The sequence below is a fragment of the Squalius cephalus genome (assembly GCF_949319135.1).
Source record: "Squalius cephalus genome assembly, chromosome: 11".
In the NCBI taxonomy this organism is placed as follows: Eukaryota; Metazoa; Chordata; class Actinopteri; order Cypriniformes; family Leuciscidae; genus Squalius; species Squalius cephalus.
Window position 1 is genome coordinate 21,049,492 of NC_137132.1, and position 20,624 is coordinate 21,070,115.

The following is a 20,624-nucleotide window of genomic DNA, read 5'->3' on the forward strand; positions in this document are numbered from 1 at the left end:
AAAGTGCATATGAAGTGTGCCATTTGGGACAGGGCCACACTTGCACTTTTGGTCTTGTGGACTTACAATGGCTGCCGCGTGCATGTGTCCGTTAAGTCCATGAGCCCGGAGGGTGTCCCATTTGTCATTTTAGGTTTCAGAAGGGTGCTCGCGAACGCCTCACCTTTGCGGTTGATATGTGCGAGCTCCGCATCAGACTTCTTCCCGACAGTCAAAACGGTGTACCTGGTAGGTGATTTGTTCCAGAACAATTTTTATTGTTAAGCTGGTTGAAAGTCTCTTCACATCCTGATAGCAATCACTAAGTTAAGTGGTCTAAATGTATTTATATCATATGTGGAAGGCATATGATCATAAAATGTTTGTCCATTCATTACATTTGGTCGAAGCACTGCTACTTGGGTGGAGTGATTTGCTCGCAGCACCTGAGAAGCCCCGTGGTGAGGAGCAGAGAGTTCGCTCAGAGTTGGAGTAAATCACTCTGCAGAAGTAGCAGTGCTTCGCCTTCTGAGAATATAGTTCCCAGTATGTATACGGTTAGAAGATGGCTGTGTCTCATGTGACCTTGTTATTTGTACATGCTGTGACTATACAAATCACAACATGTAAATAGGAAAATGTTGGCGTTATTTTGTCAATTATTGGGAGCAGTATGCTATATGGAGCCGTTTACCTCCAGTATTTGTGCTAAGCTAGGCTAGCGGTGGGTGCGTCAGAGTTACGGCACGCACGGAGATGAGAAGGGTATGTATGGACTTATCTAACTCTGGGGGATACGGTGAATAAGCTAAAGTCCCAAAAAGTCGGCGTGTTCCTTTAAGTTATAAACAGGACACCTTTGGAGGGATGGTGTTCCCGAACATGTTCTATGTGTTTCCTCCTTTTGCAGCTACTTTGCGTCCTTGAGGACAACCACGTGTTTGTTTTTTATATATACGTAGTATTCCCATACTGGCCAGGGGTTCGCTGTTAGCAATCTGCAGCGCACTTTCAGAAACCCTCCACGGTCCACCTTTCCCAGCTCCGCATGTATAGATCTGCTATGGAGGTTATAGCAAATAAGGCCATGTATTTGAATGGTGAGCCACAAGCTCACTGGCTGCTGATGCAACAGCAATCAATAGGCTGCACTAATGTATGTAAATAACAACGTGATCACTAACAAATTGAGTTTAGCAACCTGTAAGAGCCAATTAGCGTCTTAGTATAAATAGGAATCAATCTTTGGTTCCTTAGATGTTACCCGGAAGCACAAACAGTTTTTGACCACATCCACATCCACCTACGCACACACCATACTATACCAGTACAAAGTCACACACGTGTAATGAAGTTTGTCTGGAAAACAATGGCGATGGATGGAAATAAACTGAACCCATGGTTTTAACTGCAAATACGACTTGGACTTTCATTCATTAAATAAGGTAAAAGTGCGTCAAATACTCAACCCCCGGGATAACAGCTCAGGGGCTTAAAGCTTGGGCTTGGCCTCTACAGCAACCTATCAGCCTGCACCATCTAGAGTTTTAATGACAGAGCTTTTTATGTAAATTATGTAAGGCTCCAATAAAATAATGAGATAGGCCTAATTATTTCCTCACAAATAAATCTCTCAATGAGAAAAATTGGTTCTGTTTAAGACTACACAACATTATAATTACTTTCAATTAATTTCAAAAGTATTATTATTATTATTTATATAAAACACATTTCCATTTATGTTGTAATTATTAATTTCCCTGCTTCAACAGGGTGCTCTTGCAAGAAAGCAGCAATGGCTGGTTCAGATTTTCAACTTTTCTGGCCCTATTTTAACGATCTGAAACGCAAGTATCAAGCGCGAAACGCAAGTAACTTTGTGGGCGGGTCTTGGGCGCTGTTGCTATTATACCGGCGGGATAAATGACTCTTGCGCCCGACGCAAATCTAAAATGGGTTGGTCTGAAGTAGCTTCATTATTCATAGGAGTGGTTTGGGCGTAACGTGAAATAAACCAATCAGAGCAACATCTCACATTCCCTTTAAGAGCAGGCGCGCTTGTTCCATGGCGGATTGCTATTATAACGGCGGATTTGCCAGGCGCACACCAGGAGCGGTTCACAGCCGAGGAGACCGACGTTCTCGTCAGGGCCGTAAAAGACAGAGAAGTGACATTGTATGGGGATGGAAGAAACCCACCCAAATTAACTTCGGTTAAACAGGCGTTTAATTATTTGGGTAAATGTGGAAGCTAGATTTATGTCTATTTTTTCACATCTTCATGGACACAACAATGATTTCCCTCGTGTGTTAATATTGTTACTTGTAATACTGTATGGTTTTCTAAAAATGAAAACTGCACCATCAGTGTGTAGGCTAGATGAGATAAGCAAAGTGCATGCGCGTTGTGCACACGCTACATTGATTATGGCCAAGCATGCGCCATTAAAATATCATTTGAATAACATGCACAACGCGCCACTGACTTTAGACTAGGTTTTTCCTGGTCAGTGGCGGAATTGTTTTCTAAACCTGCAAAATAGCACCAGGGAACGTTTGTGCCGGAACACGCCTCCTCTTTGCGCTGAACCGCCCCCGGGAGTGCAAATTCATTTCCTAATTTACCGACGTGCGTCTGTGGAGGGAAAAGTCCGTTGTGCGCGGGTGCAAAATAGGAATGATACATGCGTCGGTGTACAAAGTCAATTGCGCTGGGTGCAAGATAGGGCCCTTCAACTGTTTATGCTACATGAAATAAACCTGCTCCTGAGCAGGTATGAGCTCACAGACTTCTTGCTATAACAGTAACTCGATGAGCTTAGAAAGGATGAGCTTCGAATAACCTAACAATCCTGGATCACGTCTAGAGATGGGCATAAATACATGGAAATGTATTTAAAATACAAATACAAAATACTGTGTGGAAATTTTTTTTTAAATACAAATGCAAAATACTGTGTGAAAAAATTTATTTAAATACAAATACAGTATTTTGTATTTTGAAAATACACAAAATACATGTGAAATTGGCCATCCAGTGCAGGTATAGGTCACAGTGAATGAAGAAACTACAGACTACTGACTTTTCATTCCTAACCTCATCTCTGCCCTCTATCATTCATTCATTCTTTCTTTCTTTCTTTCTTTCTTTCTTTCTTTCTTTCTTTCTGGCAATTACAAATAAACTTATGGAAAATAGCAGCCATTTATATACTTATTTCTGGTTACAATGTAGTCTATTGCTTGTGGTGAACACTATTAAAAAATTCATACTGTATGTAAAACAGTGGGAACCTTTTCTGCTATCTAGCAAAGAATATGGATGGGCGATATGACCAAAATCTCAATTTTACTTCACAGTAACAATATCATGTTTTTTTTATTTGTTTATTTGTTTCTATAAGTTTATTAAAATTAGAAAGTGTATCTAAAATTTAAAATTATAATTAATTTTGATTCATTTGACACTATTTACCCCTTTTTTATTATTATTTTTTATGTACAATAAAACTAAAAGCTGAAGATTTTTGTGGTGTATCATTCATCAGTGCTTCTTTTCCTGCCCACTAAAAGCTGCACGGATATTTGCTTACCCCACAAATAGGCCTATCTATGTAAACGATTTAGAAAAACTTCCATCAATTCACACTTTATATCATCACTATGATATGTAGTGTCATATCACCCAGCCCTAACATGCAGTAATGCTTTAAACACATTTGACAGCTAGTTGATAAAAATCAACAACCGGTCAAGACTGATTGGCTAACGCTCTTTTCCCACTTGTCTGTGCTCTTTTATTCTTTCGTGTTAACTGAAGTGAATAATGCACAATATTAACTTTAATCAACAAGTATAGAATTGATCATGACATTCTCACCTTATTCCAAAAAATAAAATCGCTGATCCAATGCTGAGCCAGTGAATGTCTGAACTAGTTGATGCACAAAATCAATACCCTGATAAAGAGGTTGACTGGCAAAAAGTATTTTATGTATTTTGAAAATACAAAAATACTCATCTTAACCCTCTCAGGCTCAAATTAAGTTTTAGTAACAGGAAAAATCTGATATTTGGGGAAAATTATCATATGGGGTAGTACAATAGAATCCTGACTTTTTTTTTAGAGAGACCTTCACATGCAAGGCGTTCTGGGATGTTGCAGATTTGCAACATTGGCCCAGTGTGGTAATTAGACACTGACGACTGAATATGATATGAACAATAACTTTTTATACAACTTTTCAAACAATGTAACAAAGTGCTTTTCAGTGGCAGAACAACAACAAAAACAATATGGGATCCAAATCCAATATCTCAAATCCTCATTGAGTAGGGCATGTTTCCAAGTCACTTTGTCATGTGGTACTCCAAGAAACAGTTTTTGTCTTTTGTAAAGCACAGAAGTACTTTGCACTTCAGGCAGGCCATTTGCATGTAGCCATTCTTGCACAGTCTGCATCGTCCACGTTTCTCAGCATGGATGGGGAAATGATCGCATCGGTCTAATCTGACATCAACCGATGGTGCAGAGATCCTCTGAAGTGGAGGTGGAGGTGGGGCAGCTTGATGGGACGTTGGATCATCTTCCAATGACGGTTGTCCTCTTTTCCTACTGTTCAAGTCAGCCTGTTTGCCAACCTTGATGAGGGCATCTGCAACTTGAACACGGAAGTCAAGAAGTGGCATATACTTCTTCTCCTGCTTCTGGGTGAGATGACGGCGATAGAGGAGCCAACCATTGACCAGTGATAGGTCAATCAAGTAGTACAAGATGTGCAGATACCAACGACGTGGGCGGATGTCAATGCGATAGAGAGCTGCAAACATGTCTGCTAAGTCTACTCCTCCCATGTTGTGGTTGTACACCTTGACAATGTGGGGTCTGTCCACTTCCACATATTCCTTCTTCTCTTTCGACCACCTTCTGCATCTCTCAACAGGTTCAGGGCCAATGAAGGATGATGCAACACTGCCTTGTTATCATACCACTTCACGATGGACATCCCACTTGTCTTTTCGTATTTCACTTCATACGCACCACGCCCGGCCTTTGAGAGTTCCTTGTCACTCTTGAGGGTACATCCATGGAGACGGTTACGATTGATGGTAGCAACTGTTAGAATTCCCATTTTCTTCAGTTCCACAATGATTTCAGGGGAAGTGAACCAGTTGTCGAAGAAGCACTTGTAGTTTAGTCCTTTTGGAACTTCTGATACGAGACGAAGCACAACTTCACCGGCAACACCAAGTCCACGCTCATTGGTCACGGTCCCTTTTCCAGTGTATACTTCAAAGTCATAGACTAGTCCAGTGACACCTGCACGAGTAAAGACCTTGATTCCCCATTTATGCGGCTTGTTCTTGATATACTGTTTCATTCCAATCTTTCCTTTGAAGGGGATCATCTGCTCATCAATGGAGTGGTTTTCTTCTGGTTCAACCTTCAAACAGTTGGCACGGACTTTCTCAAGAACTGGACGCACCTTGAATAATGGATCGTATCCAGGCTCACCCTTTTGCTTCACATTGGTATTGTCATGTGGATGTATGTACGCAGATTATCAAATCGCTTACGTCCCATGACTGTCTCAATTGGGTCGTAGCAGGTTGCCGTTTGCCAGTACATGCGGTACGATGGCATACGTACTACGGTCATCAAGATGTGTAAACCAATGAATTGCTCTATTTCAGAAGGGGTTGTTTTCAGTTCTGGGCTAACTGCATACAAGTTAGATTGGTGAGAAATATGTTCAAACACAGATTTGTCCATGAACTGATCAAAATACCACTTTGGACTTGGTATTTCGTCTGGGGGAGGTGAGAATGCAGGTCCTCGGAATGAAGAGTCTATGTCAGCTGCTGGGGGTTTCCTCTGCCTCCAAGAAAACTCTTTGTTGACTGGAGCTGGGCCTGGCTGAGGTTCATTGTCATCTGGGACCTCAGTGTCACTGTCTGCATGTATGTTATGAATTTCAACATCAAGGTGGTTGAGATTAGCTTTTGGTATTGCTGCCAGTGGCTTATCATCATCAAAGCTGGAGTCAGACTCTTATGCTTCAGGAGATTCCTCAAAATCTGGATCAGCAATTTTATCGTCTGGAATGGATTCTGTGTCAGATAAAGCACCATCAGGAAGGCAAATGTACTCAATGACTTCCCTGGCTGAGTAAAACTTTCGTCTGCCTGCCATAACACACTGCAAATCCTGCAAAGAGAGTATTCTGTAAGGTAGTTTGCCAAAAAATGCTTTGACACAGGCTACATCAGTTTTCCTCACTGCACAGTCAAATGAACATGGTATTGTGCCATTGCTTTTGATCAAATCTGCCTCTGATTGTTTGTAACTTCACTCCAAATTATTAAATTTTCCATATGATATACCCTCAGTGACACCTCAAAGTAATACGTAAACACTGGTGATAGGAAAATAACCCTAGTATAAACTGTTGCTCAAAATATAGGCAAACTAGTAGATAAAGCATGTGGTATCCAGTGGTACCTATCTGGCCACACGTTGCAAATCTGCTACGTTGAAATAGAGCTGCACCAGGGGAAAAATCCAGAAGAGATAAAATCTACTAATTGGCATTTACTGTGTCTATATACACTTATGATTCTTCTTATGCAGTTTTAGTTTCAAATTAATGGAGGTTGATAGTGATACTTACACGAAATTGATGCCAAGAAAATCAGTTTCAGGGAACCCATGGAAACAGACATGTTGGAAGTGAGACTACACTGCCATCTGGTGAGCAAGTGGGAAACTGTTTGTTGCTAATGGACAACCAAGTCCTGCTGTGGTACTTCTGAGTAAAAAAAAACTCATAAAATATGTATCTGGAGTAATAAGGTAGTTAGTATTTAACTGTTGCAAATCAGCAACGCCTGTCTTGAGTTAAATGTATTTAATACAAATTACATTTGATTTTTTCCAAAGGCTTTAAAATACAAAATACAAAATAGTAGTTTGTATTTCAAATACGTATTTTAAATACATGTATCTGAAATACTGTCCATCCCTGATCACGTCAAATCGTCAACAGTAAAATCCAGATAATGAGTAATCTACATACGATGAAGAGGGCCCCGATGATGTTGGTTAACTATTGATGGTAACATAATCATCATCTAGGGGCCTAATTCACTGATTTCAACTAGAATCTAATCACTAAATATATGGGAGTTGAAGTACTCATTTCATATTATTAATGATATTAGTCCTGTGATTCTACAACATGAGATCCAGCCGTGTTGCTTTAAGTTTACTCAACTTTTTATTTTTTACATGTGAATGATTGAATGATCTCCATAACACATGATTAAATAATGTACAATCTAAAGAATATTCTTTTATTGTATTTTACTTCACTTTATTATTTTATTATTTCATATTATGCTTCACAAAACATCTTTGATAGTTTAACTCAGGCAAACATTTTCAGGTCTATCAATGTTACATAGTGCTGTTGCTATTGTCATTATTAAATATGATTTTATTTTCAGACTTTTCTTTTTACATTACAGTTGTTTTGTTTGTCTGTATGAAATAACAAATACAGTCATTATTATGGAACAGTTGCGACAATGATCTCGCTGCTAACAGAAACAGTAACGAAAACAACGCAGAGATGAGGTCCAAGAGAGCCAATTAATGTGTTCCCTGGTCACTAATACACTCAAGAGGCCTACTGGAAATAATACAACAGAAAATATGTATTGTTTTTCCCTGTAAAGCTAAGGAGATCCTTCTACCTCTACAGTATTTGAAATGATTTGAACATTGTTTCTTTTTTTCATTCTTTTCAGAAATTCCAGAAATAAGACTCAAACTGTTTACAGTTCCACATGCAGCACATTTCTATGTTGTTTCTGTCTGTTGTAGTTCTAATACAGAGATATTATCATGTGATCAGTTACATGATATGTATGGGTCAGATGATTGGCTCAAAAGATGTTTCTTAACTCATTGATCATGACGTAAAGATGGCAACTACTCAAAGAATGTGACTATTATACTGCACAATCCTAAAACTCACATGCATGTGCACATTATGTGCAGCATAATAGTCACATTTTTTTTGAGTGCTAATGTACCTGGGTATTTTGGCACCCCCATTCATCTCAGTTGCCGACATGGCCTAGTAAATGTCTTGAATGCTGCCATCTTTATGTCATGATCACTGAATTCAGAAACATCTTTTGAGCCGATCATCTGACCCATACATATCATGTCACTGATCACTCTGTATTAGAACTGCAACAGACAGAAACAACATGGAGATGTCTGTTTTGTTTCTATGAACCCATAGAAAAATGAGAAAATTAGACATACAAAAGTATTTTATCAAAGTACATTTCAATGCTTTCAATGTAAAAACACATTTTGGACACATTTTGGTGTAGGCGAATTTACAAACTCTACCAGCAGGGACAATGTTCAGTAACTCTGAACTCCTGGTTTCACTTAGGCCTCTCTAATCCACAAGTGGCCTACTCTACATTCATTAAAATTGACCTGAGGCTTAATTCACTTACTAAATTCAGGCCCTTAGTCATAATCAGCTCACAGTGGCTGTCCCCTGACCAATGTTTCACAGACTTAATTAATATGATTCCTTTCTGGTCTTTAGTCCCAGTAGGGCCAGTGTTTTCATTGAAATAAACTAGAGAATCTTTGGTAAATGGATTTGTTTAGACCTGTGCTTCTCAATACATTTCTTTTTATATGTCTAACTAATCTGACACCCTCAAATCAAGGTCAAGGAGCTCTGTGCCAATGTGCTAAAGAATAAATGAGCCTGTTATATAAAGGGGACCTTCACGATTTGCAAGACACAAATGTGACCCTGGATCACAAAACCAGTCACATGTCGCACAGGTATATTTGTGGCAATAGCCAACAATATATTGTATGGGTCAAAATTATTTCCTACCGTAAATATATAAAACATTTCTTTTTGTGAGTGAATGCAGCACAATCGCGAACATAAATGGACAAGTTTGAAGGCGATTTTCTCAATGTTTAGATTCTTTTTGCACCTTCAGATTCCAGATTTTCAAATAGTTGTATCTCGGCCAAATATTGTTATAACAAACCATACATTAATGGGAAGCTTATTTATTCAGCTTTCAGGTGATGTATAAATCTCAATTTAAAAAAATTGACCCATGTGACTGGTTTTGTGGTCCAGGGTCACAAATAAGGTTCTTTATTAGCATCTATGGAACTTTTGCATTGCACAAAAGTTTCTTTACAGTGGAAACATTTTCTTTAAATAAAGATATTATTTAGATTATAAAATTTCTATAAAGAAATATTGAAAGGTATTTTATTTTACGGCCTATACTGTGGAACCTTTATTTTAATGGGGATTATAATGATACGGATTTATAAGTTGTTCAGTGACTGAATTTGTTCATGTTATGCATTCTCAGTACAAACAACAGGATGCAGAAATTTGTGAAGTAAAGCCTGATATCTGACAATAACATGTTTTAGTTCATGATGGGAATATTTCTTGAAAGCAAATGTGCAAAAACTGTTCCCTTGGTAAATAAGTTTTAGTTGTTTAAGAAATTGTTGTTATGATAAAAAAATTTATTTAGAATAATTTTCAGTAGGCTCTGTGACACAAATCCCCAAAGTTTTATTAGCAACATTGTTTGCTATTAGGGAGTTGGATAAACCTAATTGGCAAGTCTATTTGAAGCGATTTAAGAGATTTATCAAGGGTTTATGATATGTGATAAACAAAACTGGATGCCATTAAAAAACTCTCCCACAGGTCTCATTAATCAGATGTTTCAAGATGATGAAATGGTCTAACCAAAAGTCCCAATGGCCCGATAAATATATGCCAAGGTGAGTATTTTATATTATTCAGATTTGGTTTATTATTCAGATTCAGTATTCTAAAAATATAATGTGATTAAGTGGAAACCTTACCAATAATATTTTCTTTTTTGAGTAATTGTATTTATACATTTACAAAATAGGGATTAATTTAGGCAGTTATTGTGGAGTGATGGCCATTAAAAGAGTTACATATATTTTATTTGAAGTGTAGGCTATATACTGTATATCACACAGATATCATTATATTTTCAATGCATTATAATGTTTACATAATTGTCCAAACTGCGATGTGAACGCACTCTAGACACGGATTTGAATCCTTGAGTCTAGGCCTTATTTAAATTCAGTCGCCATGGCATAAGGATTTCACTAAATTTAAATTATATGAAGTTCTTTCTTACATACTAGAATGATGGCTGTCCAAAGTGCACGATGCAGGAGTAGGCTATCATACAAACGGTCTTTAATCCAAAAAATCAACAGATCACAGGTCATAGAAACTCAGGAGACTAAAACACACACTGCTGTGAGGAAGTAAGACATGCTGCTGCTGTACAATACAGAGAACATGAATTTTCGGTAGCAAATACAGGTGGAAGGTGGAGGGTTTCTGAAAGTGCGCTGCAACTGCTACAGCAAATGCTAACCAAGTATTTGAAGGTTGAGCAGGGAGCTCATTGGCTACTGTCAGAGCCGTTAACGGCTCTGGCTACTGTTATAGAAGGAACCAATCAGCTGTGCCTTATAGAGAATGATGTGATTGCAAGCAGGTTGAGTTAAGGAGTTTCATGACAGAACTTTGCATATCCACAAAAATACAAACACAGGTATGGGTAATACAGCCTGTGGTTATTTTTGAGAAAATAACCACAGGCTGTATTACAGAAACTTGCTATCTTAATTCTTCACTTAAGATTTTAAAAAGTTCTAAATGAAATTACCATGGTTACTAAACAAATAGGGTAGAATTCTGAGTTTGGATGTTTCTTTGTTTCATACAAGCATTATTTGATTTCATCAGATTTAGGCGAAAGATTCTTGTTTATCTCTCAGTGATCAATTTCGGCCCTCTCCTTTAGTTTTTATGGTACTCTACGAACACACAATTATCAGTTGAAATTGCCTGATCTTTGACGTGCAAACAGTGAATATAAGGCCAGACACATCAATCCTTAATTTTTTAAAGAACAACAAGAACAACACAAATAGCAGGCTTAAAGGCTTAGGAAATCAAAGTGGCTTGACACTTTTTCCAAAAGTGTTCCGCCAACAGTGCCTGTGCCGTTGTACTTTGAAGATCAGAAGCAAATTGATGCTCTCCACACTCAACTGACATCAATTCTGGGCAGCACACCAACACACACCCACGGTGCCAAGATCAAATTCACCATGGATGTCCTTTTACAGTTTTTTAATGTTTTTTTTTTTTTTTTTATCAGTGAGCAGGAGCACTTTGACAGGAGGATAAAAAAACAGTTAAAGAAGAGTGGCAAGCCATTGGGGAGTCATCTATGGGAGTCATCATAATTCATAAATGCTGTTAATAAATAAAAATTTGTGAACAACATTATTGTCTCTTTCTTCTAAATGGCTCTTGGAATTTTAGAAAAGGGATAAATTGTGTTCGTCTTCATAAAATGCTATGTAGAACACTGTTTTGTAGCTGTATGACGACCAATAGAGAATAGTACAGCAGATATTTCATTGAGGATCCATATGATTACACGGTACTGTATGTCTAATGGGCTAAATATGGTTAATATCTAAATGTAACTTTATATAAATTCACAACATATTTCACTCTGTCTCCTGTATAACCTACAGTTACTATAGCCTAACTATTCTACGGTATAGGTCATATATCACTTGTCATCTGATCCAACTATGTGTATTATGAATTTTTTAATTCACAAAAACAAATAGTCTTCTGTAGGCTGAGTGAAGGGAGTGAAGCCCAACTGAATATCTACAGAAATTTTTAATCCGTAGTACAGATCTACACTGTAACGTTTATATTTACATGAACAAAAACCACAAAATTGATCAAAGTCTATGGACGGGACGGTTATTAATGTGTAAGTTTCGAGCGTCGATTTAATCATGTTATTTCACAGTATGTCCCCTACTGGACGCATCAGGACCAACAGAGGTGTAAAACTGCCTGGGGCGTATATCTACCGGCTCCAGGTCTGCAGCCTCTGCAGTGGTGGGCTGTCAGGGCCATCAGGGCCTTCTCGGCCTTCTCATAATTAAATTAAATGTGTGTCTGAATGTGTCTAAATTCAATTACTGTCTATTTCAGTACGTTACGATTATATTTCCAGAAAGAATATGGTTATTTTTTGTGAGGCTGAGTGGGATTTTCCATATTTCATCTAAACAGCTCCGTGGACCAGTACTAGTAGTATAGCTAGCCTTCCGTTGAAGCTGCCATTTTCCAATTGATCATAACTTTGACTGACGTGTGTTATCAGCCAATCCAGTAGTGGGCACTCGTGCAACATAAGCAATGTCATACATCTGAGTGAATGAGTAAGAGAGAAGTTAGCAAGGGGAGGGCATTAAAAAAGTGGCATAATAAATGCAGCCTAAATGGAACGCCCTTAGTCACTTGGAATCTGCTACCCCAGACTTAGGGAAGCCCCCATAACCCTTAATGCATGAATGTTTCACCAGCCATGTTTCGTCTTTAGCGACCTGGATCTATATCTAACATGGATTGATCTCTACCTGTCGCGATAATATAAAACTCTCCTGATATTAGAGTAACAAGTATAGAAGAATAAAATAAAACCTATTTTGTAACCTTTTGGAGCTTGGAAGAGTTTGAGCATATGTTTAATACAGTGGCGGTTGCTGGTCTTTCAAAGAGGGGAAGCTCATTTTCGGCCTACATCATAAAAATTGTCCATTTATTTATACGCAAATTCTGCCCAACGTTCCTTTTCAAGAAAATGCTCTGTGACCCTATATCGTTCCAACTAGGCGTCTTTTCCAGTGACTTGACCAGTGTCCTCTCAATGGCCAGCAGAGTTAGGTATAATTGTATAAATGTAATAATATAATAAAGGTATAAATAATAATATAATAAAGTATAATAATAATAATAATAATAATATATAGGCTATTTTTAATTATTTTAATAATTATTGTTTTAATTATTACTAATAATATTATAAAAAATTTAATAGGATAAGTAATAATATAATAAAGGTATAAATGTATAATTGTGTGAAATGTATTATGAAAAATTGCTAGCAATTTCGACAAGCAAATACCAAGAAAGAGGTAGCAGCAGTTTGTCTTTTGACTATCACTTGAAAAATCCGCGATGGGACTGAGCTCCAATAGCTTCAGCGGCAGCGACTTTTTATTGTATGAAATCGCTGTCAATCAAAAGGAGATGCAGCCCCTCCAATCATCACGCGGAAGCCCGGAGTCCGGGCCAGCCCACTCCTCATTCAACCCCAGAGACGCTGAGCGTCCGTGGGCGGGACATAATCGCAGCATTTATCCAATGACCGTCTAGTTTCGAAGCGCTGAAAAAAACTTTTCAGAGCAGCCCCATAGAAGTCAATGGACGCTGGGCTTCAACAGGGAAATGCACTGTCTGTGTCGCTATGGGAATGTATGAGAAGGAGATCGAGTCAGCTGACCTGCTGTATGTAGCTGATTCTGAACGAACTCGTCTTTGAGATTAACGTTTTCTAACGCATTTTTAGTCAATAAAATGTTAACACAATAGTACATATTTGACCATTAATTTTGTTGACATTATAGGGGAAGCCGAGCTTCCCTTGCAGTCTTAAAGAAATCCCCACTGGTTTAATACCATCATCACTGTTCTTGTCAGAGCTCATTTCCCAGTACAATCAGCATCTGGCTCATATTTGCGATCTCACACATATTCTCAAAACTATAATTTTCAGCATTCAAAATCAATATTTTGATCGCTGACAGCTTTCTTCAGATCCACCAGTGACAGTGACACTAATATTTGATTGCGTTCAGTACTTTCTCTGCAGTGAATCTCTGAGCCATTTCAAGTTTTGCTGATGATATTTCCTATTCATTTGTTTTCTGCCTGCAGTAACTATGAGTGAAACGACACTTCATTGTGTATCAGACATCGACATGTATCAGATTGGTTTCAATACAAAAAGTCTTTAATAATAAAAGTTTAATAATAAAAGTCCTTTATAAAATAATAAAAATAAAGTAAACACTGGTGTAACAGGGTGTGCGTGAAACAAATGCAGACACGAACACCTTCTGTAGTTTCTGAGTTTACTTTATTATTATTAAAGACTTTTTGTATTGAAAACAATGGAATCTTCTTCATCTTAATCTTGTGACAGATGGACTGACCATCAAAAGATGAATTATGCCGCTGAGTGCCCAGGAGAGCGTTGATATTTATATTTTTTTTTTACTGAAAACTTCCCCTCCCAGACACCTCTGGACTGTCACTCCACCTTCGCCACAGACAATCCCTGTCTGATATCTGGACCCGTTCGTTATTAGTTTCACTTTCACTGCCACTCATTTGTTTCCATGGACACTAACCCTTCACCTCAGCTACTCATCATTTAGTTCTTCAGCACTGTGTATTTAAGGTCATGCTTCAGCTGCTATTTGTATTAGTGCACGCTGTTATGCCTGCTACCTTCTAGTGTCATAAAAACTTGTTTATGTTTTGTAATACTGTCGTCCGTCTTCATCTTCTTCTTCATCTTGTGACAGTTATGGCTCATTTCCACTGAGCGGTATGGTACGGTACGGCACAGTACAGTACGGTACGATTCGGGTCGGTAAACCACGAATCGGCTAGCGTTTCCACTGCCAACAGTACCCTTACTTGATAGGCATGGTGAAGCAATCGACGTCCTTTTTGCGCGAAGAAGAAAACGACATAAACAACAATGGATGACATACAGCAGATCTTGATCTTGCTTCTCGGCATGTTTGTCACAAGAAGCCAAACACCGACAATAGGCATTTCTCAATACCAAGTACGCAAAGTTCGTACTTGCCAAGTCCAACTCAGGAGAAAGACGAATTATATCTCATGTTTAACTACTACTGAGACGTCAGAGTCAGCGGCAAATGTCAGAACGACTAGCCGAGGAAAGGCTGTTCCAGGGCGGTGTACATGAGCGCCTAGCGCCCGGTGATCACCTGGATCTCACAACCTGGATCTCACAACCTGGATCTCACAACCTGGATCTCACAACCTGGATCAAATTTTCATACATTTTTATAAATAAACCACAGATTTGAGCTTTAAACAACTACATTCTCGCCTGAAAAATTCTTAAAACTACATTTCGTGACACAATAACAGTAGTATTATATTTCAACTGTATATTAAAAAATGGCGCTTCTTATCTTGTCATTCCCCTTGTAGCACACGCAAGTGACGATACTCTGTCAACCAATCAACTTTCTGCAGTGAGTCTTGCTCCACCCTTTCGTACTGTACCACTGTGCTAGGTACCCCATCGGAAGGGCACCGAAAAAGTGCTATGGTACGGTTCAGCATTTTGGTACCATTTACAACTTTTGATAGTGGAAACAGAAAATAATTGCGCACTGTACCGTACTGTACCGTACCGGTCAGTGGAAACGAGCCATTACACACCTCGGGTCATTAGCTACCCTATACAGTTTTTACAATGAATGGGAAAACAGGGATTCTTTTATAATTTTATTATTTATTTCTCGTTATATTGTTCATAATGAATTGATTGAGGAATACTAAGTTGAAGTTTGATGTCTAACTTTAAAAAATGTTTGAGGGGGAGGGTAGTGAATGATATCCCGGGTCACTAAAGACACAAGGGGCCCTATCTTGCACCCAGCGCAATTGACTTTGTTCACCGACGCATGTATCTTTCCTATTTTGCACCCGCGCACAGCGGACTTTTCCCCCCACAGACATACGTCGGTAAATTACGGAATGAACTTGCGCTCCCGGGGGCAGTTCAGCGAAAAAGGGGAGGCGTGTTCCAGCACAAATGTTCCCTGATGCTATTTTGCAGGTTTAGAAAACAATTCTGCCACTGACCAGGATAAACCTGGTCTAAAGTGAGTGGCTCATGTTATTCAAATGCTATTTTGAGGGCGCATGCTTGGTCATAATGTAGCGTGTGCATAACGCGCATACACTTTGATTCTCTCATCTACACAGAAGCAGCAGTTTTCATTTTTGCAAATCATAGGCTACATTATTACAAGGAAAAATATTAACACACGAGGGAAATCATTGTTGTGTCCATGAAGATGTGAAAAAATAGGCATAAATCTAGCTTACACATTTACCCAAATTATCATACGCCTGTTTAACCGAAGCTACTTTGGGTGGGTTTCTCCATCCCCAATGTCACTTCTCTGTCTTTTACGGCCCTGATGAGAACGTCGGTCTCCTCGGCTGTGAACCGCTCCTGGCGTGCGCCTGACAAATCCGCCATTATAATAGCAATCCGCCATGGAACAAGCGCGCCTGCTCTTAAAGGGAATGTGAGATGACGCTCTGATTGGTTTATTTCACGTTACGCCCAAACCACTCCTATGAATAATGAAGCTACTTCAGACCAACCCATTTTAGATTTGCGTCGGGCGCAAGAGTCATTTATCCCGCCGGTATAATAGCAACAGCGCCCGAGATCTGCCCACAAAGTTACTTGCGTCTCGCATTTGATACTTGCGATTCAGATCCTTAAAATAGGGCCCAAGGTATGTGTTTAAGGGTTAATGTACTACGAAAAGTGTTAAATATTGTAGCCTTGCTTTTATAGCTGTCAGTATGTCTGTCTTGTGAGTTCTGTCTTATATCACTACATTTTCCCCTTTTGGGAATCAATAAACCGTCTTTTCTATTCAAGGAAAACATGCTAGTCGCCAAGTCACCATGAATTCAAAATTGACAATTGATTTTTACTGCAACATTTCAGATGTACACTGATTTTTTTTAGTACTGGATATAATTAGTATACGTGATATGCATGTGTGTGTCAAGGGTATGTAAGAATCTGTGTCATAACTTTGCCTTTTGTAACCAGCCTGTGAAAAGGATTTTGCATTTTCACATAATTTGTCTTCAGGGGTTATAATGTGGATGATGTCAGTAAGATGACTGTCTATATAAGACAAAAGCATTTCAACTTGACCTTGTAGTATGGCATGATACTATAGTGTCTTTTTTAAATTGAGAGATAATAATCAAGGGTGCATGAAGTGAGTGACATACATCACTGAAAAATGCTTTAAGGCTTATTTTTCATTTCATAAAGGGTCAATATGGGGGGGTTAATGAAATTAATGTCAAAATACTAATTTGCTCTTATTTTCCACAGATTCCAGAGTCACAATGGAGAACTTATCCATCATAGTTAGTTTTGAGTTAACCCTGGATCCATTTTCCATCCCTCTTGGAGCAAAATATCCCATATTTCTCTTTGGCATCTTTATCTACATTTTCAGTGCCTTTTGTAATTTGACCCTGTTGATCCTCATCATTATGACACAAAGTCTCCATAAGCCAATATACATCATTATGTTCAGTCTTCCACTGAATGATTTTATTGGAATCACTTCCATGCTTCCTAAGGTTCTTTCTGACATTGTGACGGAAACCAATACTACATACTATCCCCTCTGTGTGCTCCAGGGTTTTCTGCTCCACATGTATGGGGGTGGTGTTTTGTTTATTCTGGCTGCCATGGCTTTTGATCGCTATATTGCTATATGTATGCCTCTGCGATACAATGCTCTCATGACACCAATGTTTGTGATGGGAATTGTTACTTTTGTATGGGGCCTTGACCTTTTTTTCATTCTTTTGCTGTTTTCTTTGCAGGGAAAGTATTCCAGATGCAGTTCTATTATTTTGAATGTGTTTTGTGATAACCCCTCTCTCCTTAAGCTGACCTGTGACAATACCACAGTTAATAATGTCATAGGCTTGTTCAACACAGCCATGATGCAGATTATTAGTGTTTCCATTCAAGTATTTTCCTATGTGAAGATTTTGATTACCTGCTTGGTCATGAGTAAGTCTGATGCAAAGAGCAAGGCCATCAACACCTGTGTTGCTCAACTGTCCATTTTCATCATATATGAGGTTGTTGGAACTTTCACCATATTGTCACACAGGTTCAAAAACGTAAACGCAGATGTGCAAAAGATTATGGGGATGCTCATTTTTCTAGTGCCTCCACTTCTGAATCCAATTGTTTATGGATTGAACAGTCATGAATTACGAAATAATCTGCTAAAACTCATGCGCAGGAAAATCTCAAAAATGTAAAATATCTGTAAAATGTATTTTTTTCACAGTTTATGTCAAGAAGTCCAATAAAACTCTTTAAATATTAGTATTATTTGTGTAGCAGTATGTAATAACAACATGACTATACTATACTATTTAGACATTTTTAATCACAAAAGAATGCTCTAAATCACAACCTAAAATACATAATCTACTTCATTTTTCAGGTTGATGCTTTGACAGTTCCTATACTTATATAAACAAAAATGAATAATGATTTAATTAAACTTTTATTTCATCAAAGAAAATATCATTCATGGAAAATGTATTACTCTTCTGGGGGCCTCAGAGACCTCAGGTAAAAACATGAATTTTCACATGATTTTCTGTTTGATGATTGATGTGTTCCAAACTGTTTGTTTTGTTCACTTTTTATGTGTATGTGTGCATTCAACTTTACTATAACTTTTCATGTTTCTGAAAAGTGCATGTGTAAAGAAGCATGGTAAAATGGTGTGTTAATGCTTTTAACCTTTTTTTGTTGTTGTAATAAATATGTATGTACAACATAAGTGTCTCTGGGACCCCAGACATAAAAACATTCCATCTCAGCCCATAACAGTCCAAAAGAGATTATGGGTTAGTCATGTTTTATTTCTATATAACAATAGATTCATAATTACTAAGTCTAGGGAGCATAACTTTCGGTGGATATTCATAACTTGACTGTGGGAAGAAAGAGTGCCGTTTCATGCTTTGGCCTACATGTACAGTAACTATACTCTCGAGCTTACTTTTTTAAAATAATCTCCATATACTGTGTAAGGCCTGCCCAATCGGTCCAACGACAGTTTCCGATAAGCGGGTGAAGGTTTACTCCATGTTACTGTCTTTTCCACATGGCAAAGTAATTTGATTCCAATTAAGCTTTTATCTGACTCCATTTTATCACAACCTCAAATTTAGGATGGAATGCCATTAATCGTTCATTCAGGTGCCAAAGTCGCACAGGGTCCTCGCACCAGCCGTTAATATTATGTGGGCCCACGATCACAAACTCGTCAGTTTTTGGTCACTAAACAGAGGTAATTGGCTAATACCTTAGGCGGTCGCATTCACGCTTACTCAGTCTAAGATATTTTGTATAGCCTCCTTGGTTGTAAACACTTGAATGAAAGTAACTTTTTCTTTAGACAGAGGTCATGACCACTACTACAGATATAAGCCGACCAATATTACTTCTCTGGTAATAGCTTTGGTTTGGTCATGCCATGGTTTCCCACATACACTTAACTAAAGTAAAATTATACTAAACAGAGATAAGACTCACCCTATTTAGGCTAGTCGAGCAGCATTTTGCTGTCCTAAACGGAAAATCCCTTTTTGTCTTTACATCCCAAGTACACTTGAATTAGTGCCAAAAATTAGCCGGAACTCTAAAACCGCAGTTGGTGTGCCCTATGCTCCACTCAAAACTGGACATTAATCCGTTACTAATCTGACGCAGATTTGCGGTAACAATGGATGCAACATAATCTACTGAAGTTAATGATTTCAAAGTCAGAATAAAATCAAATGAAACAATTTATTACGTCAGGTAAATGTATTATTATTATTACGGTGTGGGAAAGCATATTTATTAAAATGTTTAATATAGGTTTACATTGAATTTAGCATGTTAAAGTTAGGTATAAATTATGATTATCAGAGTTTTCTAGCAAAAGACTCTGGTCAGTCCTGTTTTACTGAAACTCTTGGAGTTTGTGTTTTAGCAAGAAAGTCCAGCCAGTCCTGTACTCGGGTCTCAGTGTTTGAATAGATATGCTGAGTGGATTAGGGTGGGCAATGCTCCCAGTCTAGAACTGGTTCCTAAACCTGTCTTTTTCGGTTCCTGGCCCTAAATGTATATAAACTGTAAGAGAACATTTCACGTCAGACTTGGTGACTGCAGCTACCGTCAGCTCGTGTTCTCAATAAAGAATCCTGCTGAAGAAACAACCAAGTCTCCTGGTCTTTCGATTCTAAGTTCACAACAACTTGGTGCCGTGACCCGGATGGAGAAAAAGGAAACTCAAGGAACTTCAAACTCAAAGACCTGAATCCAGATTGAAACAGCAAGCTCAACAAAAGATCTGCTTTCCAGACTGCATCTTTTGGAATCCAGAGAGAAACTTCCAGCTAAACAAAGATTACCAGACTGAATCTTTCCAACTTCCTCCAGATTGAAACTTCAAGCTCAAAGACCTCAAAGCCTGACTGAGTTCCAGAATCTTCCTTTACAACCAAGGGTTGGTGAGTTTTCGCTCCATTCAAAGAACTGCTACAGACCTGTAACGAATACGACTCTGGGTAAATTTGAATTAGCTCAAGAACCTAGGGAATTTTGGAAATATTAATAACTATGACTCATGGTCATAATTCATAAGTCGCATGTACATTTATTTTATCAATTATCGAGATTATCTTGTTCTGTGACTGGTCTGACCGACATTTAATTCGTCCAGCGAAATAAATGTA

At 38.3% G+C, this 20,624-nt stretch overlaps 1 protein-coding gene across 1 annotated transcript; it reads left to right on the forward strand.

Moving 5' to 3' along the window:
* Window positions 1-17,207: 17,207 nt before the first annotated feature.
* LOC307167209 (olfactory receptor 1-like) lies at window positions 17,208-18,146 on the forward strand (the record flags this gene model as incomplete). Its single annotated transcript, XM_079886199.1, has 1 exon — window positions 17,208-18,146. One exon carries the CDS (start codon window positions 17,208-17,210, stop codon window positions 18,144-18,146), a length of 939 nt encoding a protein of 312 aa, XP_079742325.1.
* Between the last annotated feature and the right edge of the window lie 2,478 nt (window positions 18,147-20,624).